Source organism: Maniola jurtina, chromosome 3 (assembly GCF_905333055.1).
Source record: "Maniola jurtina chromosome 3, ilManJurt1.1, whole genome shotgun sequence".
Classification (NCBI taxonomy): Eukaryota; Metazoa; Arthropoda; class Insecta; order Lepidoptera; family Nymphalidae; genus Maniola; species Maniola jurtina.
Window position 1 is genome coordinate 3,947,461 of NC_060031.1, and position 18,540 is coordinate 3,966,000.

General features: G+C 35.7%; 1 protein-coding gene across 1 annotated transcript; it reads left to right on the forward strand.

Annotated features, from left to right (window-relative positions):
• The first annotated feature begins 2,859 nt into the window (after window positions 1-2,859).
• Window positions 2,860-17,821, forward strand: LOC123878939 (uncharacterized short-chain type dehydrogenase/reductase y4vI-like). Its single transcript, XM_045926319.1, has 10 exons — window positions 2,860-3,003; window positions 3,432-3,671; window positions 4,314-4,490; window positions 5,612-5,760; window positions 7,207-7,348; window positions 7,889-8,005; window positions 9,735-9,974; window positions 10,387-10,563; window positions 11,217-11,365; window positions 17,663-17,821. The coding sequence occupies exons 1-10, from the start codon at window positions 2,908-2,910 to the stop codon at window positions 17,808-17,810; spliced, it is 1,635 nt and encodes a 544-aa protein (XP_045782275.1). The 5' UTR covers window positions 2,860-2,907; the 3' UTR covers window positions 17,811-17,821.
• The last annotated feature ends 719 nt before the right edge of the window (window positions 17,822-18,540 follow it).

The following is an 18,540-nucleotide window of genomic DNA, read 5'->3' on the forward strand; positions in this document are numbered from 1 at the left end:
GCTACACTGTGTAATGTAATTAATCACTGGTTAGTTAACCGATTGTTAACGTGAGGTTAAAGAATGAAACATGAAGTTATTATCGATTTTATTGGTGTTCCATACTGGAACATTTAACCGGCCTTCGGTCTATCAGCGGGCTATATCTCATGAACCGTAGAGCGTTGAAATTTTTAGTGTGTATTTCTATTGCTGCTAAGAAAAAACCAAGATGGTGAATTTCAAAATGGCCGCAAGGTAAATTAAAAAAATTAAAAAGTACATAGTGTCTTCATCTTGTTGGTATTGGTGGTACCAACTTTTTTCAATTTTATGAGTGAAAAAATATTAAAATAGGTACAGCTACCTTACCATCATCATGTATATTTGGTAAATTGTACTTGAATTGAGTTTTTACGTTATCTTTTAAGTGAACTTTTAACGTTATCATTCCACAAAAAACTCGACAGTGATACTATAATGATAATCCGAATATTTACATAATAAATATACTTACTCGTAATTAATGGGTACGAGGTGAGCTGGTATAAAGATGATCGCATACGAAAGGACGACATCGTCGACAAATAAGTGCGACAAAATATACGATTAGTGCGGCTCTTGCAGGACATCTCTTCATTTTAGATTACACAGCTGGCTAGTTTAGCCCCCACTGGTAAGTACTTGCATAAGGCGCCATCTCCACGGAGCGAGAACGAGAACGCAACGGATCGCCGCGTGACGTGCCCGCAACGCCTCGTTGCGCCTCCCAACTGTGCTGGAAGAGTTCAGCATGTTGCGTAATGTGGTGGTATTGCGGAAACGTTCGTACGAACGTATTTAACGGAAACGTTTAAGTGCGGAAACCAGCCCAGAGAGAAGGAGAAGAAGAAGAAGTGGTGGTATTGCGATCGCCGCGAGACTCCACGGTATCTTCGCGAGACAATGGTATCGCCGCGAGACGCGACGAGTTCGTGACGTTATACTCGTCCAGAGTCACGCATCGTATCGCCCTGTCCGTGACGTTATACTCGTCCAGAGTCACGCATCGTATCGCCCTGTCCGTGACGTTATACTCGTCCAGAGTCACGCATCGTATCGCCCTGTCCGTGACGTTATACTCGTCCAGAGTCACGCATCGTATTATCGCCCTGTCCGTGAAGTTATACTCGTCTAGAGTCACGCATCGTATCGCCCTGTCCGTGACGTTATACTCGTCCAGAGTCACGCATCGTATCGCACTGTCCGTGACGTTATACTCGTCCAGAGCCTGTCCGTGACGTTATACTCGTCTAGAGTCACGAATCGTATGATGACAGGGTCTCATCACGTATCGTATCGTACATAACTTGTATCAAGTCACTCGGCGGCAACACTATCGCCTCGATTCTCTAGCCTCTAGAGATGGCGCCTTACTCAATAAGGAGAACCTGAATTATATCGATGACTATATAAGATTATTGCGCTAGCAACAAGAACTGTTTCGGAAGGCATATTCAAGGTAAGGGTGTTAGGTATTTGCAAAGGTTTCAAGGGTTTTGAAAAATTTGAAAGGTTGGACTCAAGACGAACTATTGTCTCCTACATTACAATCATGAATACTGCGCCATTACTGCGTATAAATATTTTTTCACATAATCCTCCTGCATTATCAGATAAAAAACCGGTCAAGTGCGAGTTGCACCTGCACACGAAGGATTCCGTACAAGATATGACAATACATGCACGTTTTTATTTATTTTCATTTTGTATGGTGGTCCTCATACATGGTTTTTTTATAATCGTGTTAAGTATAGCGACGATAAAAATACTCAGTGAAAATTCGTAAAAAAATACTCAGTGAAAAACACGAAGGATTCCGTACAAGATATGACACTACATGCACGTTTTTATTTATTTTCATTTTGTATGGTGGTCCACATACATGGTTTTTTTATAATCGTGTTAAGTATAGCGACGATAAAAATACTCAGTGAAAATTTTAACTCTCTACTTACTACATACAGTTCATGAGATACAGCTCGATGACAGAGAAACGGATGGACAACGGAGGCTACTAACTCCACTGTCCGTTCGTCTATCCCTATTACCCTATTTAACTAAATAGGGTCCTGTTGGCAACCTTCGTGCACGGAACCCTGTAAACCACCCGATAAGATAACTTCAGACATTAAAATTCCGATAAGTCTTGTTGTGACTATGTTATCAGGACATTTAAAACATTTTTACAACTATATGAAACCTACACGGTCATTGTTTTTCAGGGTTTCGTACCCGAAGGGTGCCAATAGGACCCTATTACTAAAGACTCCGTTTTCCATCTGTCCGTCCGTCCGTCTGTCTGTCTGTCAGCGGGCTGTATTTCACGAACTGTAATAGGTATAGAGAGTTGAAATTTTCACTAAATGTGTATTTCCGTTGCCCCTATGACAAGAAATAATAACAAGTGTAAATTAAAAATTTATAACACCCCCGACAAATGAAGGTCACAGTAACTAGAAAAGAGCTGATAACTTTCAAACGGCTGAACCGATTTTCTTGGATTATAGCTAAGAACACTCTCGATCAAGCCACCTTTCAAACAAAAAAACAAAATTAAAATCGGTTTATTAGATTAGGAGCTAGGATGCCACAGACAGATACACAGATACACTGATACACAGATACATAGATACACAGATACGTCAAACTTATAACACCCCTCTTTTTGGGTCGGGGGTTAAAAAATTAAAAGTGACTGCAATGAAAATTTAAAAAAAATAAAGTATTATTTCTTGTACGACGGTACGCAACCCTTCGTATGCGTCCGACTCGCACTTGACGAATTTTATTACACACCGTCTTTCCTCATAATAGGTACATACCTAGTCATTTCTTCAGATATTATGATATTTAAATCAGTTTACGTGAGGAAGTCAAACTAAGAATATGTTTGATTTAGTTGATAAAGTGGCACTGGTAACAGGCGCAGCAAATGGTATCGGGGCTGCGATTGTAAGAAAATTCCTGAAGGAGGGTGCTAAGGTAAAGTCAAAGTCAAAGCCAAATCATTTAAAATAGATTACATTGTTCACTTTTTGATTGTCATATTTTGTTTGATTTGTAAGATAATGATGTAATTTTTTTTTTATTGAAAATATCACCATAAAACTGAAGGCTAGTCTTATCTAAGTATAGAAAATCCATTCCAAATCATGACCACGTGGAATGGTGCCAAGAATACTGGCTGCATTTCCACGCTGGATAGTCAGGCTGATCCATCGCATAAAAAATGAGCCAGCCCATTTGTCACCCGATGAGGCTATTAATCGCGGTGAAATGTCTCGTAATGTTTTTTTGGAACGAAAATGTAACTCTCTATAAGAAAGGCATACTTACAGTTTGCGCTGCTTGCCATTTTTAACCATTTCTGCTGCGGCTCCCGGTTTTAACCATAAATCAATAAATTACAGTTTGTCTCTATACTGGATATTGAAGAGAAATCTGGCAATAATCTGGAAAAGGAATTAGCGATACAACATGGCAAAGATAAAGTAAAGTTTTTTAAATGTGACGTCACAAAAGATGATGATCTGTTTGCAGCATTCAAGAAGACAACAGATAAATACGGCAGTTTAGATGTGGTTGTTAATAATGCAGGCATAGCTAATGATGACATGTATATGTATAAGAAGGAGATTGAAATAAATTTCGTAAGCTTTTTTTCTTAAAATACTCATTAAATCTTTTGACAAACTATACACCATTTTATATCACCAAATAAGTACCAAAAGACAATTTTTATTGCATGCACAGATTAGACAAAGTTTACCAAGCGCAGCTATAATGCGCTTAGGATACAATATAACAACGCCTTCCGCATCCTATTGAAGCATCCGCGTTTCTGCAGTGCTAAAGCCATGTTTGCTGCGGTGAGGGTCCCTGACTTCTTCGCCATACTCGAAGGGAGGACGGCTTCCTTCTGGGAAAGACAGTACTAACTCCATTTTGAACCTACTTAAGGCCTTGTTTTTGAGTGATTGAGGAGCTGGCGAACAAAACGGTGTAAAGGCATGAAATAAAATTTTACAGAAGGAGCAAAAACTGAACGAAAGCTAAAACTGATCCGCAATCATATTGTGATGAACGAAATCACGAACTTTGTTTCAATTTATGAGTTCCAGTTTGTATTCAGTGGCCGAAACCACGAACTTTGTACTCAATTTCAGTACAGTTTTAGGCCATTTTGTTTGAAAATGAAATCAGATTCGGATTCCGAGATCCAAACACATCGGGATTAACGAAAAAAAGTGTAATTACACCATTTTGTTTACCACTTCCTCAATTTTTTTCAGACAGCTCTTGTTACAAGTACTCTAAAGGCTTTAGAATTGATGCGTGAAGATAAAGGGGGCAAGGGAGGCACCATTATAAATGTTTCATCGGTTAGCGCTCTTGCTCTGCTGTCACCAACGGCCTTCATCTATGGTGCGACTAAAGCTGCAGTCCTACATTTTACTTCGAGTATTGGGGTTAGCCGTTTCTATTATACATAATAACTAATGCCTGGCTGTGTTGCAAATGAGGTTTGTACCGGAACAGTGAGTGAGTGAAAACTAATCGGAAAAAGTCCCAAGAAAAACCAATTAATCTTCGGTCATTACTATTTTTAATCTCTCATTTATTTATTAACTCATTATTATCATATTTTAAAATAATGTTTAAAAAATAAAATAACACAAATAACAAAAAATAAAATAACAGAAACACAAAAAATAACAGAAACAACAAAAAATATAAATAACAGAAACAAAATTATTACTACTACTTTATTATTAACTACTTTACAGTTTTTACTAGTTCGCGAAACAGGTACACGGTAATGTTTTGTTGTTGTAACTAATTCAACTAAATATGTTTTGTTATGTGTATGTTATACTAGAGGAGGCCCGCGACTTCGTCCGCGTGGATTTAGGTTTTTGAAGATCCCGTGAGAACTGTTTGGTTTTCCGGGATAAAAAGTTGTCTATATCAATAACATGGACGCAAGCTACCTCTGTACCTTTCGTGCAAATCGGTTGAGCAAATGGGTCTTTAGGAATCCCCTGAGAACTGTTTGATTTTCCGGGATAAAAAGTAGCCTATGTCCATCCCTGGGATATAAGCCAAATTTAGTCAGAATCGGTTAAACTGCTGGGCCGTAAAAAGGTAGCAGACAGACAGACAGACAGACACACTTCCGCATTTATAATATTAAGTATTTAGTATATATGTAGAATGGATTAGTATGGATTTGGTGTTGAGTCAATTATAATAATAAAAAATCTACGGAGCAACTAAAGCGGCAGTCCCTCATTTTACTTCGAGTAGAATTATTGGGGTTAGCATTAACACTAATTAATAATTATTATTTAGCAAGAATCCGAACTACAATTTCGTATTACATTCCTACACTATTATTTTTGTAACTAACCTTATTTTTTTGATGTTAATTTTCATTACAGACTAGCATTAATTTTCGTTTAAGTAAGGAAAAGAATTTGTAAATATAATAGCATAAATTGCTCAATGTTAAGTTAAGCTCAGGTGATCCTTTAAGGTTTCCGTTTTTCCTTTTGAGTTACGGAACCCTAAAAATTAAATAAAATTACAGAAAGAAGCCTACTACTCAAAGACAAAAGTAAGAACGATAACCACCTGTTTGGGAGCGACGGATACCAATTTGATTTCAGAAGTACGAAGCTTTGATGAGGAACTGACACGGAAAATGAAGACGATAGTCAAATATGAACCGTTGCAAACGTACGTACCACGTTGAGTTATTTTTAACCCCCGACCCAAAAAGAGGGGTGTTATAAATTTGACGTGTGTATCTGTGTGTCTGTGTATCTGTCTGCGGCATCGTAGCTCCTAAACTAATAAACCGATTTAAATTTAGTTTTTTTTTTGTTTGAAAGGTGGCTTGATCGAGAGTGTTCTTAGCTATAATCCACGAAAATCGGTTCAGCCGTTTGAAAGTTATCAGCTCTTTTCTAGTTACTGTAACCTTCACTTGTCGGGGGTGTTATAAATTTTTAATTTACACTTGTTGACATTGAAAACCTAAAACCATAGCAAAGCTGAACCTTAGGTAGGTGCTGGGTTGTATACAAGCCAAATTCTTCATCAGTGAAATATCGACTTAGGTACTTTTTTTTGACAAAAGATGCATAGTAAATCTTTTTTTGGGTTCGTAATATTTTACGCAATTGCTAATAACTAATAGCTAAATAACAAAAACGTGACGTTTATTTTTAACCAAACTGCAAACCGGATATATTTGGGTCATGACGAGAATTCGCGTCGTGCATAATAGTTGCAAAAATCTGACTTTCACATTCTTGCTTTCTACAAATCCATAAAATATAGGTACATATATAAGTATACATTATTATTATGATAATATGGAATTATGGCTTTGGCTCTCAATTGAATATTAACCAATCAAACTTAAAAAAGTTTTATACTTAGACAATTCTAGAAACTAATATCTGTGTTTTTAGTTTTAAAATTACACAGGCTCAAGTATTTACTTAAGAATCTTTGAATCCGTCTAACTTGCAAACTATATATTATTTTACGGAAATCCGGCAAACCACAGACATAATATATTTTAGTCTACAAAATTTTATTGAGTTTGATTGGTTAATATTCAAATGAGAACCAATTACACCTTCATATTATGAGTATCATATTATGAAGAGCGCTGGGGAGTGCGCTAGGGAAATTTGTTAATGTGACGTGAATCGTGGGTTTGAAAATATAGATGAACAAGTGTAAATTAAAAATTTATAACACCCCCGACAAGTGAAGGTTACAGTAACTAGAAAAGAGCTGATTCAAACGGCTAAACCGATTTTCTTGGATTAAACCTAAAAACACTCTCGATCAACAAAACAAAAAAAAAATTAAATTAAAATTGGTTCATTCGTTTAGGAGCTACGATGCCACAGACAGATAGACACACACACAACGTCAAACTTATAACAACCCTCTTTTTGGGTCGGGGGTTAAAAAATAACACTCAATGATAAAAAACCGGTCAAGTGCGAATCAGGCCTCGCTTTTTTAGGTTTCCGTAGGGTCCGTACCCAAAGGGTAAAAACGGAGCCCTATTAATGTCACTCGGCTGTCTGTCTCTCTGTGTATATTTTACATTACTTAGTGTGATCTTATTATATACCTTTGATATTTTTTTTCAATTTACAGAGCCGAAGAAGCAGCAAAAGGAGTTGTAGAGGCATACAAACGTGGCGGTAGTGGCAGCACATGGCTCATTTGGTGTAAAGTGCAAGACATTACAGACAGAGTAAATAAAGGATACGAAATTATGGCTGGAGACATATTCGACTGATGTGATGAGGAAAACAATGATATTTAACATTTTAATATTAAGATTATAGTTGTTTAGGTGTTTTCCCAGTGCAATTCTAGATGTAATTTATATTTAAGGAAAAAAGGAATTAAATTTTATTGAATACCTAACGATTTATGTGACCTAAAGATGTTCCTAGGTAACAAGATGGTACAATGACACCAACCCGTTATATTTATATATTATCTCCTGGTGCAATATATTACAATATTATGCTACTGCTTCACATTAATAACGAAGTAAGAAATCTTTACAAACAGTATAGTATTAAGTGCTATACGTTAGATACACATAGTCAAATAGAACGCAAGTCTTAGGCGACGCGTTGCATGAATGCTTTATCAGAGGAAAAGAAATAATTGGACAGAGAAATACTTAGGAATATCCAATTATATCTTTTCCTGTGTTATTACTTATTAGGTATTTATCAGACAACCCCCACTTTAATGTAAGCGTTGCGTTCAGCATTTCGTGTTTCGTCTTCGCAGTCGCTTTTACTTTTTACGCGGAATTTGACGCCCTAGAATAAATTTAGTGATGTATAGTTTAAAAAATCTAGTAGCGATTGTTACTGGTGGTGCAAATGGTATCGGTGCAAGTGTTGTGAGGGAATTTGTTAAGGAAGGTGTAAAGGTATGTTCGGGTAATAAAATCGATCTAGGTACACTAATAAAATCATATCATAAACAGGTAAAGTTTATAAGTTTGTATGTAGGAAGTAATCTCCGGAACTAATGATCCGAGTCTGAAAATTCTTTCACTGATAGATAGGCTACATTCTTCCTGAGAACTATATATTATCACACAGTCGAAGTAACGGGCAAAAGCTTGTAAAACAAATAAGAAACTGACTGACTGACAAACCACGCACAACCTGAGCCGGTGGGTCTACTAAAAATTTAGAGGGATTTAAAAAATTTTCATGCAACCTGAATGAAAATTTTTTAAATCCCTGTTTATATCGTCGTCCCAATAAGAAAAGTTTCTGAAAACGGGATCCTGGAACAGGGACACGTAGTTGTAGAAATTAGCTAGTAAGTATATCCATATTTCCATACCAATATTTTATGCAAAAATGTGTTTCTCTGTCAAAGCTTTTCACGGCGTCCATCCGTTGAACCAGTTTAGATGAAAGAGTTTACAAAGGGATTCTAAAAACCCTAAATCCACCTTTATCTATTTGGTACAGAGACAGCTTGCATCCTGGAGACAGATAATAATATCGGCTACTATTATTTCTGAAAGTCAAGAGTTCTAAATAGGCAAACGTTATGCTATGTATTATCTTATTTACAGTTTTATTGGCATTATTCCAGTAGATTTTGTATACATATAATATTATAATATGATAAGCTTTTGTAGTTCAGCTCTACCGTAAAATCCTGGAGTTTTCAAGCACTAAGTAGTATCAATTTTTTTTTTGGTAATTTGTAGTTGAATAGATAAAATCTTATCTAGGTATATGGTTACCACATTCAGATTCTCTACGTTATCTACCTCCATTAACATTGATTTCGACCAAAATAGGGCAATGTAGGTCACCAGAAAAAAATCTACAACACTAAAGTAGTTCAATTAAAGATTATTTCAGCAGTATTATTATATTGTGAAAAATCTACGAACGAAAGCGAAATATTTTCTTTGTAGAGAAAGTTCTTTTGTACGTAAGTGCTGAATACGACTTGTTTACTAACCTTTATCTAAAGTGAAAGGATAAGTTGTGCTTGAAAGCTGCTGCTGTAGGTATTTGATGAAAAGAGTAATATAATTTAGTATCACCTACTTAAAATAAACAATTATTTTGTTTTATTTTGCCCACAATATCATGTTATAAGAGCCTCAAGTTCATTGATGAAGTAAATGCATTTAAACAAAAATATTTGTTTTATAAACGATAGATACTCCTTCTCACAATAATTTAGTTATGTTCTAATGTGATGGAAACTAGTGCTCGAAATCGGTTGAGCAAAAGTAATAACAAGTGTAAATTAAAAATTTATAACACCCCCGACAAGTGAAGGTTACAGTAACTAGAAATGAGTTGATAACTGCTGAACTCAAACGCCTGAACCGATTTTTTTGGATTATAGCTAAGAACACTTTCGATCAAGCTACTTTTCAAACAAAAAAAAACTAAATTAAAATCGGTTCATTAGTTTAGGAGCTACGATGCCACAGACAGATACACACGTCAAACTTATAACACCCCCCTTTTTGGGTCGGGGGTTAAAAAATCCGTTGCAAGTTTAGAACTAGAATTGTATGAAGTGAATCTAAAAACGAGCTGTTTAACTGAAACATTTAGTAATGTAGTTATTGCAAGAGAGTTTCCTTCCAGTAAGCCTTTTTTTGTAATTTCCAGTTTGTAGCAATTATCGACGTAAAAGATGATGCCGGAGCAGCACTTGAAAATGAATTACGAACAAAACATGGCGAAGGAATTGTGAGTTTCTTTAAATGTGACGTCACGAAAGCGGAACAGTTATACGATGTTTACAACAAAGTTATAGAAGATCACGGATGTATAGATATAGTCGTAAACAATGCTGGCATAGCAGATGAATCGAGTGATAAATACCGATTGCAAATAGAAGTAAATTTTGTAAGTATCGTTAAATTATTAAAACTATTAAATGCTTAAAAGGCTACAAAATGAATATGCAAAAAATCTTCTCAACCACACAAAGAACAATAATCACTCAATAAAAGTAAGTCACTGAAATCAAATAAATCTTAAACCATTCGCACTTCCGCTACAATCTACAGAATATGCAGGAGACTGTATAAGCATGCGATATGCATCACCATAACGCATCCACGTCACACAATATTTTCCAAGAGATATTTTACAACCTACGATTCACTCCGACACCAAAGTAACTTTGAAACTTTGTAATAATATTGTATTGTTTCTTATGTAATATGGACTTCTGTAACACCAGTATCTATCCTCAAGAGAAAATTAAATCACAAACAATATAAAATTTTAATGCGAAGTATTAATTTTCTTTTAGACGGCGATAGTGGCGTCATCATTTAAAGCATTAGAGTTGATGAGAGTAGATCGTGGAGGCAAAGGCGGAACCATTATCAATGTATCATCCATAGTTGCTCTTTCTCACGAAATTGGTTTACTTCCTGTATATGCTGGCACTAAGAGTGCTATTCTTCAGTTCAGTTGTCGTCTTGGGGTGAGTTTACACTTGATATGTATGATGTTAGCTGTTCCAAAGCTAAACTCGTTTCTTTGTTTGCTACCTGGATATGTCAGCTCTGAGTCAGAATCTGAACCTCTCTAGTGTACTTTGTGATCACCCCGCAGTAGGTTGCCTGGAAAGGTATTAGTAAGAAAGGCAAACAGTATAGTTATTTTTGTGTAAGAAGTTTAGAAGCAGAAGGGTAAGTATGGGTAACTCTGAAACATTTCTTTCAGTTTAATCTATTTTACAAGACTGTGAGTCATTGGCCACTTTATATAGTCCAGCGCTAACTTGTCATTGAATAAACGAGTCATCATATATAAAAGAAAAAGCTGACTGACTGACTAACTGACTGAGTGACTGAGTGACTGACTGACTGACTGGCTGACTGACTGGACTGTCTGATTGACTGACTGATCTATTAACGCACAGCTGAAATTATGGACGGATCGCGCTGAAAGGCATGCAGATAGCTATTGGGACATCTGCTAAAAAGGAATTTTGAAAATTCAACCATTAAGGGGGCAAAATAGGGATTGAAATTTGTGTAGTAGACGCAAACAAAGTCACGGGCAAAAACTAGTTCTAGATAAATCATCGAATTCACATTCCATGACATTTATTAGGACATTTTATTATTTCAGATGGAAGAACTATATTCGCGAACAAACGTTCGTGTTCTGACTATGTGTTTTGGAGAAACAGACACCAACATTTTGAGAACGTGTAAAAGTTTTGAGGATAGAACTACAGAGATTATAAAGGAATATTTTTCAACAAGTATAGCACAATCGTATGTACCATTTTTTTAGTACTTAACCATATTTTCATATTTGATTTAAAAAATAGGTAGATGCTACGAAACAGGTATTAAATAAATGCTACGGTCCACAATATTTGGTACCTATTGAATGAAATGAAAATTATAGTAATCATCATCATCAACCAGGATCCCTTATAGGATCAATTTATTGTCTGTCTGTCCAGACCTTTCAAAGGAATCAAAATATATGGGATACCTCCCGTAGGCAGGTAGTTGTCTTAAGAGGAAAACCTATGCGAATGACATTGACGATTTCCCCTTCAAACTAGCAATTTTGACATGTCATGACCCTCTATTGACAATTAATCAAGCAGACATTTCAATCTGCGAAATTTACGCGGACTTTTAGTATTTTGACGTAGGAGGGTAAAAGATCCAGTACATGAACGAATAAGGACTACCCTGACTTTGACCTAAAATTAAGATATACATGTATGAGAATCGTTCTATATATAATTTTTATATTTTTTTTTATCTGTGTCTATACACAGTAGGTATACACTCTTAAATTATTTAAATATCAAAAACGCAAAAAAATGCGTGGTATTAATTATTATAAATTATTTTATTTAACAAAAGGATAAATTGCCAGTAAATGAACTGGGAATTTCAGTGAATGAACGAACTCTATCTAGTGCATAAACTCTCGATTCCTATTAATAAATTCTTAAGTATATTTTCGCCTTGGAATTTTAAAAAAAATGTCAGATTTTCAGTTTTTGACTTATTGTATATTTTTTTCTACATTTTGCGCGATAAATCAAAAACTATTTTACATAATAATAATAAATAAAACCTGTTTTAGAAGACTGCAAGTTACAATAGAGCCGCTTGGAACAATTTTTTTTGCTGTTTCTTCTGGTAATATTCACAATGCAGAAATAATAATCATCATGGTGTTTAGATGGTTTGCGCCAAATTATAAAATTTTTTTTTAGTAAAAGTAGTTAACTATTCTTATTTGCTCATAAACGCAACGAGGAAATACAGCTTCCACATATAAAAATTTGAGTCCAGGCCTTGCTGTTAGCTGCTAATGGGTTCTCAAAGTAGCCCGAGTATGCTTGTTTTACTGGGCACAAAAGGAAAGAATGAAAGGAGCTTACCCAGTACATCTTAAAAGATCCGTTATAGATACATGCATCCTGCCATGCCTTACCTATGCCAGCCAAACATGGGTCCAGACAAAGAATATAAAAAGAAATAGTGACTTGCTAAAGGGCGATGGCAAGGTGCATAAATTAAGCAAAAAATATTCAAAGTGAGAATTGAAGACATAAGAAAAAAGACAAAGCCTACAGACACCTTGAGACATGCCCTAAAACTGAAATGCAAATGGTCATATTGTATCGATTTTTACAGATGAAAGAAAGACAGGTAGGTAGACCGAAGACGCGTTGGTCTAATGCTATTGTGCAAATCGCGAGAGAAAATTAGCTTGATAGTACCAAAGACAGAGAGAAATGGGGATACCCAAGAGGGATCCATATCCAAGAAAGCAGAATACCAGAATAAATATAAAAAAAATTCAAAAGAAAAATAAAACCGACTTCAAAATCACAAACACTAAAAAGTAAAAAATAATTTAAGTTATTGTGGTTTTTGAAGTCGGTTTTATTTTTATTTTGAAAATTTTTTATTTCAAAATTTTTAGTGGCCCCACTGTACTATAATAATATGCCATGCCCAGCTAAAACCCTACTGTTTACTAAGCAATTACACTGATCGCGAGCAATTTGCTCTTATCCATTGAGGAGTTCTGTTCTCCATCTCAGAAGATATTCATCAGAACTTCATCAAATTTATATGGGACCACCTGCAAAGTATACCTAGCTTTTCAAAAAAAAAAAAAAATCCAGATCGGTCCAGGCGTCTTTGAGCAATCGGTGAACATACATTAAAAAAAAATTGAATTTGCTCTTATCCATTGAGGAGTTCTGTTCTCCATCTTCAAAGATCTTTACCAAATTTATATGGGACCACTTGCAAAGTATACCCTATCAAACAAAAAAAAAATCCAAATCGGTCCAGGCGTCTTTGAGTAATCGGGGAACATACATAAAAAAAAAGATACCAACGAATTCAGAACCTCTTCCTTTTTTTAAAGTCGGTTAAAAATATACTAAGATTTACTAACATGGTGTTATACCATAGAGTAGCAAACAGAGGCAAAGCTTCTAAGAAGCGAGCAAAATTTATAACTATTTTGGTAGGGCTGGCACTGGAGGATACAATTTAATTAACAATAGTTATTTGTTCAACAAGATGGTAAAGTTTGTTTTTGTTGTGATTGCCTAGTTTAAATATCGATCTTTAAATATCGATCGATAGATCTAAATATCGATTTTGAACGAAATCAGTCAATTTAGAAAGAATTATAAATGGTGCCAACTTTTTTAAATTTTGGTTACAGGTTCCTATTTTGTGATCCCAGGGAGCTCTAAATATCGATTTTGAACAAAATCGGTCAATTAACAAAGAATTTCAAAATGGCGTCGACTTTTTTAAATTTTGGTAACAGTTTCTTATTTTGTGATCCCAGGGAGCTCTAAATATCGATTTTGAACGAAATCGGTCAATTAACAAAGAATTTCAAAATGGCGTCGATTTTTTTAAATTTGGTAACAATATCCTGTTTTGTGATCCTAGGGATCCTCAGATATTGATTTTGAACAAAATCTATGACAGTTCAAGAAAATAGATTTTAAACACTATTTAAATTATTATCATTAACATTAAATTAAATGAAAACACGACGCGCGACGTGTACTGCAGCCCCTGAGCTTGAGCACAGGCCGAGCCGATATAAACCGATTTCTCTCCGTACGCGACGTAGCGCCTGTGCTCACGCACACACGCGCCTCAAGCTTGTAGTAGTGTACCTATCGTAGCGCGCTTGTATGAAGCTTTGACTCTGTTCGCTACACATGTGGTTATACAACGCAATACCACACTAACAAACACTCGTACAAACATACAGACAAGTATATACTCACACACACTCACACACACACATGGACGCACGCACACGCACTTTTGAACGGTTTGAACGGAACACGGTTTTGAAATTGAAATTGAAAAAAGTGTAAGAATTTGTAAGAAAATATTTAAAAAAGGTATATCAGCCGGTTTTTTATTCCAGCTCTTAATACATGTAAAAACGTCCAATCTGTTCATTTACTTGAGCCTTTACCCTAGTACCTAATTATATCGACCGCCCCATATCAAAACAAAGTAAATGTCATTTTTCCGAAAATCGTTTTATGTCATAAGCCTAACTTTCATAGTATGTCCCGTTGTATTGTAAGGACACCCACATTAAAGTAAAATTAAAAGCTAGTAAGTCGCTTTGACCATTTTAAAACATAGTAAGTCTATGAACTGGCTAGGTTTTTTATAGATTAATGCGCCTTACTAAGTTTTTCAAAGGAATTAGATAAAATAAAATAAATATCACCCATTATCTAAATACCATGTCAAAACAGTAAATACTTAATGATGCATTAAAACTTAAAAGTAAGATAGGAAAAGTCAATGACCTCTACATGTCAACTGTTAAATATGGCTTGCAAGGGAAATACTTTGCATACTTACATAATGTTTTTAAGGTTCCATATCTCAAAAGGAAACACGGGACCCTTATAGGATCACTTTGTTGTCTGTCTTTCTGTCCGTCTGTCCGTCTGTCGTGTCTGTCAAGAAAACCGATAGGGTATTTCCCGTTAACCTAGAATTATGGGCAGGTAGATAGGTCTCAACTCTCATAGCCCAAGTAAAGGAATAAATCCGAGAACAAATTTCGTGATTCTAGATCAACGGGAAGTACTGTATAGGTTTTCTTGACGGACGGACGGACAAATGGACAGACAACGAAGTGATCCTTTAAGAGCTCCGTTTTTCATTTTGAGGTACGGAACCCTAAAAAAGAAAGTGATGCACATCTAATGAATAAATGTGTAGGCCAGTCTTCACACTAAAATATTTAAACCCCTTTAATTTAAAAACTGTCATAGCCTAGTGGTTAGAACGTCCGCCTCCTAATCGAAGGTCGGGGGTTCGATCCTGGAATCACGCACTACTAACTTTTCAGTTATGTGCGTTTTAAGCAATTTAATATTGTATATCAAATCTTTGAAAAGAGCAACCGCCGAGTTTCTTGTTGAAGACTACGGCCTAAACTTCTCTTGAATTTAAACCACTTACTAGGTTTTGATCTGAGAAAGAAATTTGACATTAATTGACAAAATTGAGAGACCTAAGCTTGTATAAGAACACAGAAGTGTCATAATTCGTGTTCACTTTGCCTAACGTCTCTCGGAGAGCAGAGAGAGATTTAAACTGTTTCTTATAATCACTGGCCATATTTCAAATGCGAAAGTGTGTTTGTTGGTTTAATATTCAATCACGCTGCAACGGAGCAACCAGTCGACGTGGTTTTTTGCATGGATACATTTAAAGACCTTGAGAGTGACATCTCTCTCCGCATCGTATTCTTTATTGCTGAGGGTTGTGACCTCTTTCCATTATTCCTACATCTAATGGTAAGTTTTCTTGGGATAATAATGCGGTGGGTTCAAAGAGCCTACGGAACTCGACTAGAAAAACGAGATTTTGACTCTTAGTTTTAACGGTTATGAATTAGTTATTATTATCAGTGATAAAATTGATTAGGGCTGCCAGGTAAAATGACATTTATCTCGGAAAATCAAAGAGTTTCCACGAGATTTTTTCCAAGTTTGCGCTACTAAGTACATATATTATGAAGAGGAAAGGTTTGTTTGTTTGTTATCGATAAACTCTGAAACTACTGAACTACTTGCACTAAAGACATAATCATCAACATCAACCGACAGACGTCCACAGTGAACATAGGTCTTTAATAGGGTCTTCCACATGCTACGGGTTTGCGCCGCCTGAATCTTTGCGCTTGCGCTTGACGACAATCATGCTTTAAAGAAAGCAATGATGAGGTCCAAGTTGGAGCACGCTTACCTGGAAGATGCCTATTCACTCTTGGCTTGCAGGTATCTATGGTATATATGGCAGGAAACACGGCCGCCGAAATGGCGTTCCAACCTTTAGGCTCTCCCCATTGCCCGCAGCATGAATCTGAGCTTCCTTATGATGGTTATATTATGTACATATAATATCTCATAAGAAATCTCTAACACACAATCCAGCTAAGTAAGTCCAATTTCGAAAAAAGCTAGCTAGCCGACAAATCTAACTCAGGCAGCCTTCGGGAACCTTCGAGATGTCTCTGTCCAAAATTCCTCAATGCTTGAAGAACAGTCTTTGAATAGTGCATATTGTCAGTGATGAAATATGGATCCGAAATATAGGTCTTTTTTTTGTACACAGGAAATGCCTGACGCATACCCCTCCGTCATGTGGGGCTTGCACCAAACTTGCACTACTACGAAATCCATTTCGGAACACGGCACCCGGAACGAGGCGCGCTATCTCCTAACATAGGTATAATACCTATTTAGAACACTTACTATCTGTCATCATAATCTATGACAACCTCCGAGTATTTACCTGGTAAAACCGTAACTTTAGAATAAAATTTAGTATATAAGCAGGCTTCATTTAGAAATGAAAAAATCCCTATTTTATTTTTCAACGATTATAAACACAACTTTCATTCAAAAATAATAAGCTTATATTCATTTTAAATAATATTTTGCGACGAAATGACGCGCACAGTCCTTCCGCCATGACAGTCCAGTGGACACTGAATTCCATAGAGCGCCTGCAAGAAAATAAATAGCACAGGAAGTTTTTTGGTTAGTTTTAGATTATTTAAGAAACGAAAAACATTTAGTATAAAACTAACAGTTAAAATTGATTGCTAAACCTAAACATATCATTTTCTGGAGGTTGGCTTCAAAGTATCAAGATGTTAAAGAAAACTTTTACAGAACAAGTTGCGAACAGCAATGTTTTCAACTTGGTTTTTTTTTATTATTGGGATAATGTATACTAAATTAAAAAAGGCCCTTATAATCTTCACAAACTGAAGTTTTTAATTGCATGTATTTAATAGCTGTTAATGCTTTAGAAAAATAAACAATTTACTTCAAAGTACAGCATTTTTGCGATTTGTCAAATAGCAATTACCTTAAGCACAAGTAAAGGGAAAAATTCGAAAACCGTGAATTTCTAATTAAATGGTAAAACAAATTAAAAAGTGTTATTTCTTCTACGCTGGTACGGAACCCTTTGTATGCAAGTCCGACTCACACTGGACTATTTCTTTTTCAGGTCCGAAGCAGCAGCTCAAGGGGTGGTGCATAGTTACAAAACTGGAAAAAGTGGCAGCGCGTGGTTAATTGACAAGAACAGTGCTCTGGACATAACCGACAAAATTAAAAAGGCTAATGAAATAATGTCTGCCGACATCACTGTTTAGTCAAACCTAAGTCAAACCAAAATCAAACTATCCCATATTTTTTTTTGTTCCCGCGGTTCCCGGGTTTAGCGTGGGAGCTATACGGCTGTGCAGGGCATCCCCACCCCGATTGCCATGTCGACCTGTCGCGAACTATACCTGCAATCGTTAGGTATAATATTGCAATCGTTGACAGATTTGAGGCCACTCATACAAAACTAGATTTCGATTTTATATTTATACTTACTATGTAAAATAAAATGATACAAGCAACATTCTGTTTCTGTTTTCCACTATAGGTAAATATATAATAATTAATTAGTCACCAAAATGCAAAAAAAAAATTTAAACATACTTTTAAAACTTGGCATAATTGGCATTTATATTGATTATTCCTGATTTACGTATAGGCACCTAGCTCAAAATATGGCAAATCTGTACCTAGATCAATAAATTGCTCATGTTCCGTTTATGATAAAAATGGCTAAAACAATACTCTCAGAGGTTTAAACTGTCAGAAATAATGAAAATATCCAAAACGAAAAACGAAAACAAGTCCGTAATAAAATATAATCTGAACCAAATATAAATTTTTGAGTAGACGAATTTATATGAATCTTTTCATCTTTCATAACGATTTCCCTATATTGGGCTTCTAATATTGGAACTCCTAGTAGGAAAAGAAAGCAAATTCTTGTGGTAACGACTAACGACTGACACGAACGCAAGGCATTACGGACCAGTGGTAGAT

What these genes read in the sequence shown, in the direction of transcription:
- LOC123878939 (XM_045926319.1), top strand. Translation starts at nt 2,908, where the DNA reads ATGTTTGATTTAGTTGATAAAGTGGCACTGGTAACAGGCGCAGCAAAT. An exon ending in TTGTTAAGGAAGGTGTAAAG is followed by an intron (nt 8,006 to 9,734) that starts GTATGTTCGGGT and finishes TGTAATTTCCAG; the next exon opens with TTTGTAGCAATTATCGACGT. An exon ending in TGCAAATAGAAGTAAATTTT is followed by an intron (nt 9,975 to 10,386) that starts GTAAGTATCGTT and finishes ATTTTCTTTTAG; the next exon opens with ACGGCGATAGTGGCGTCATC.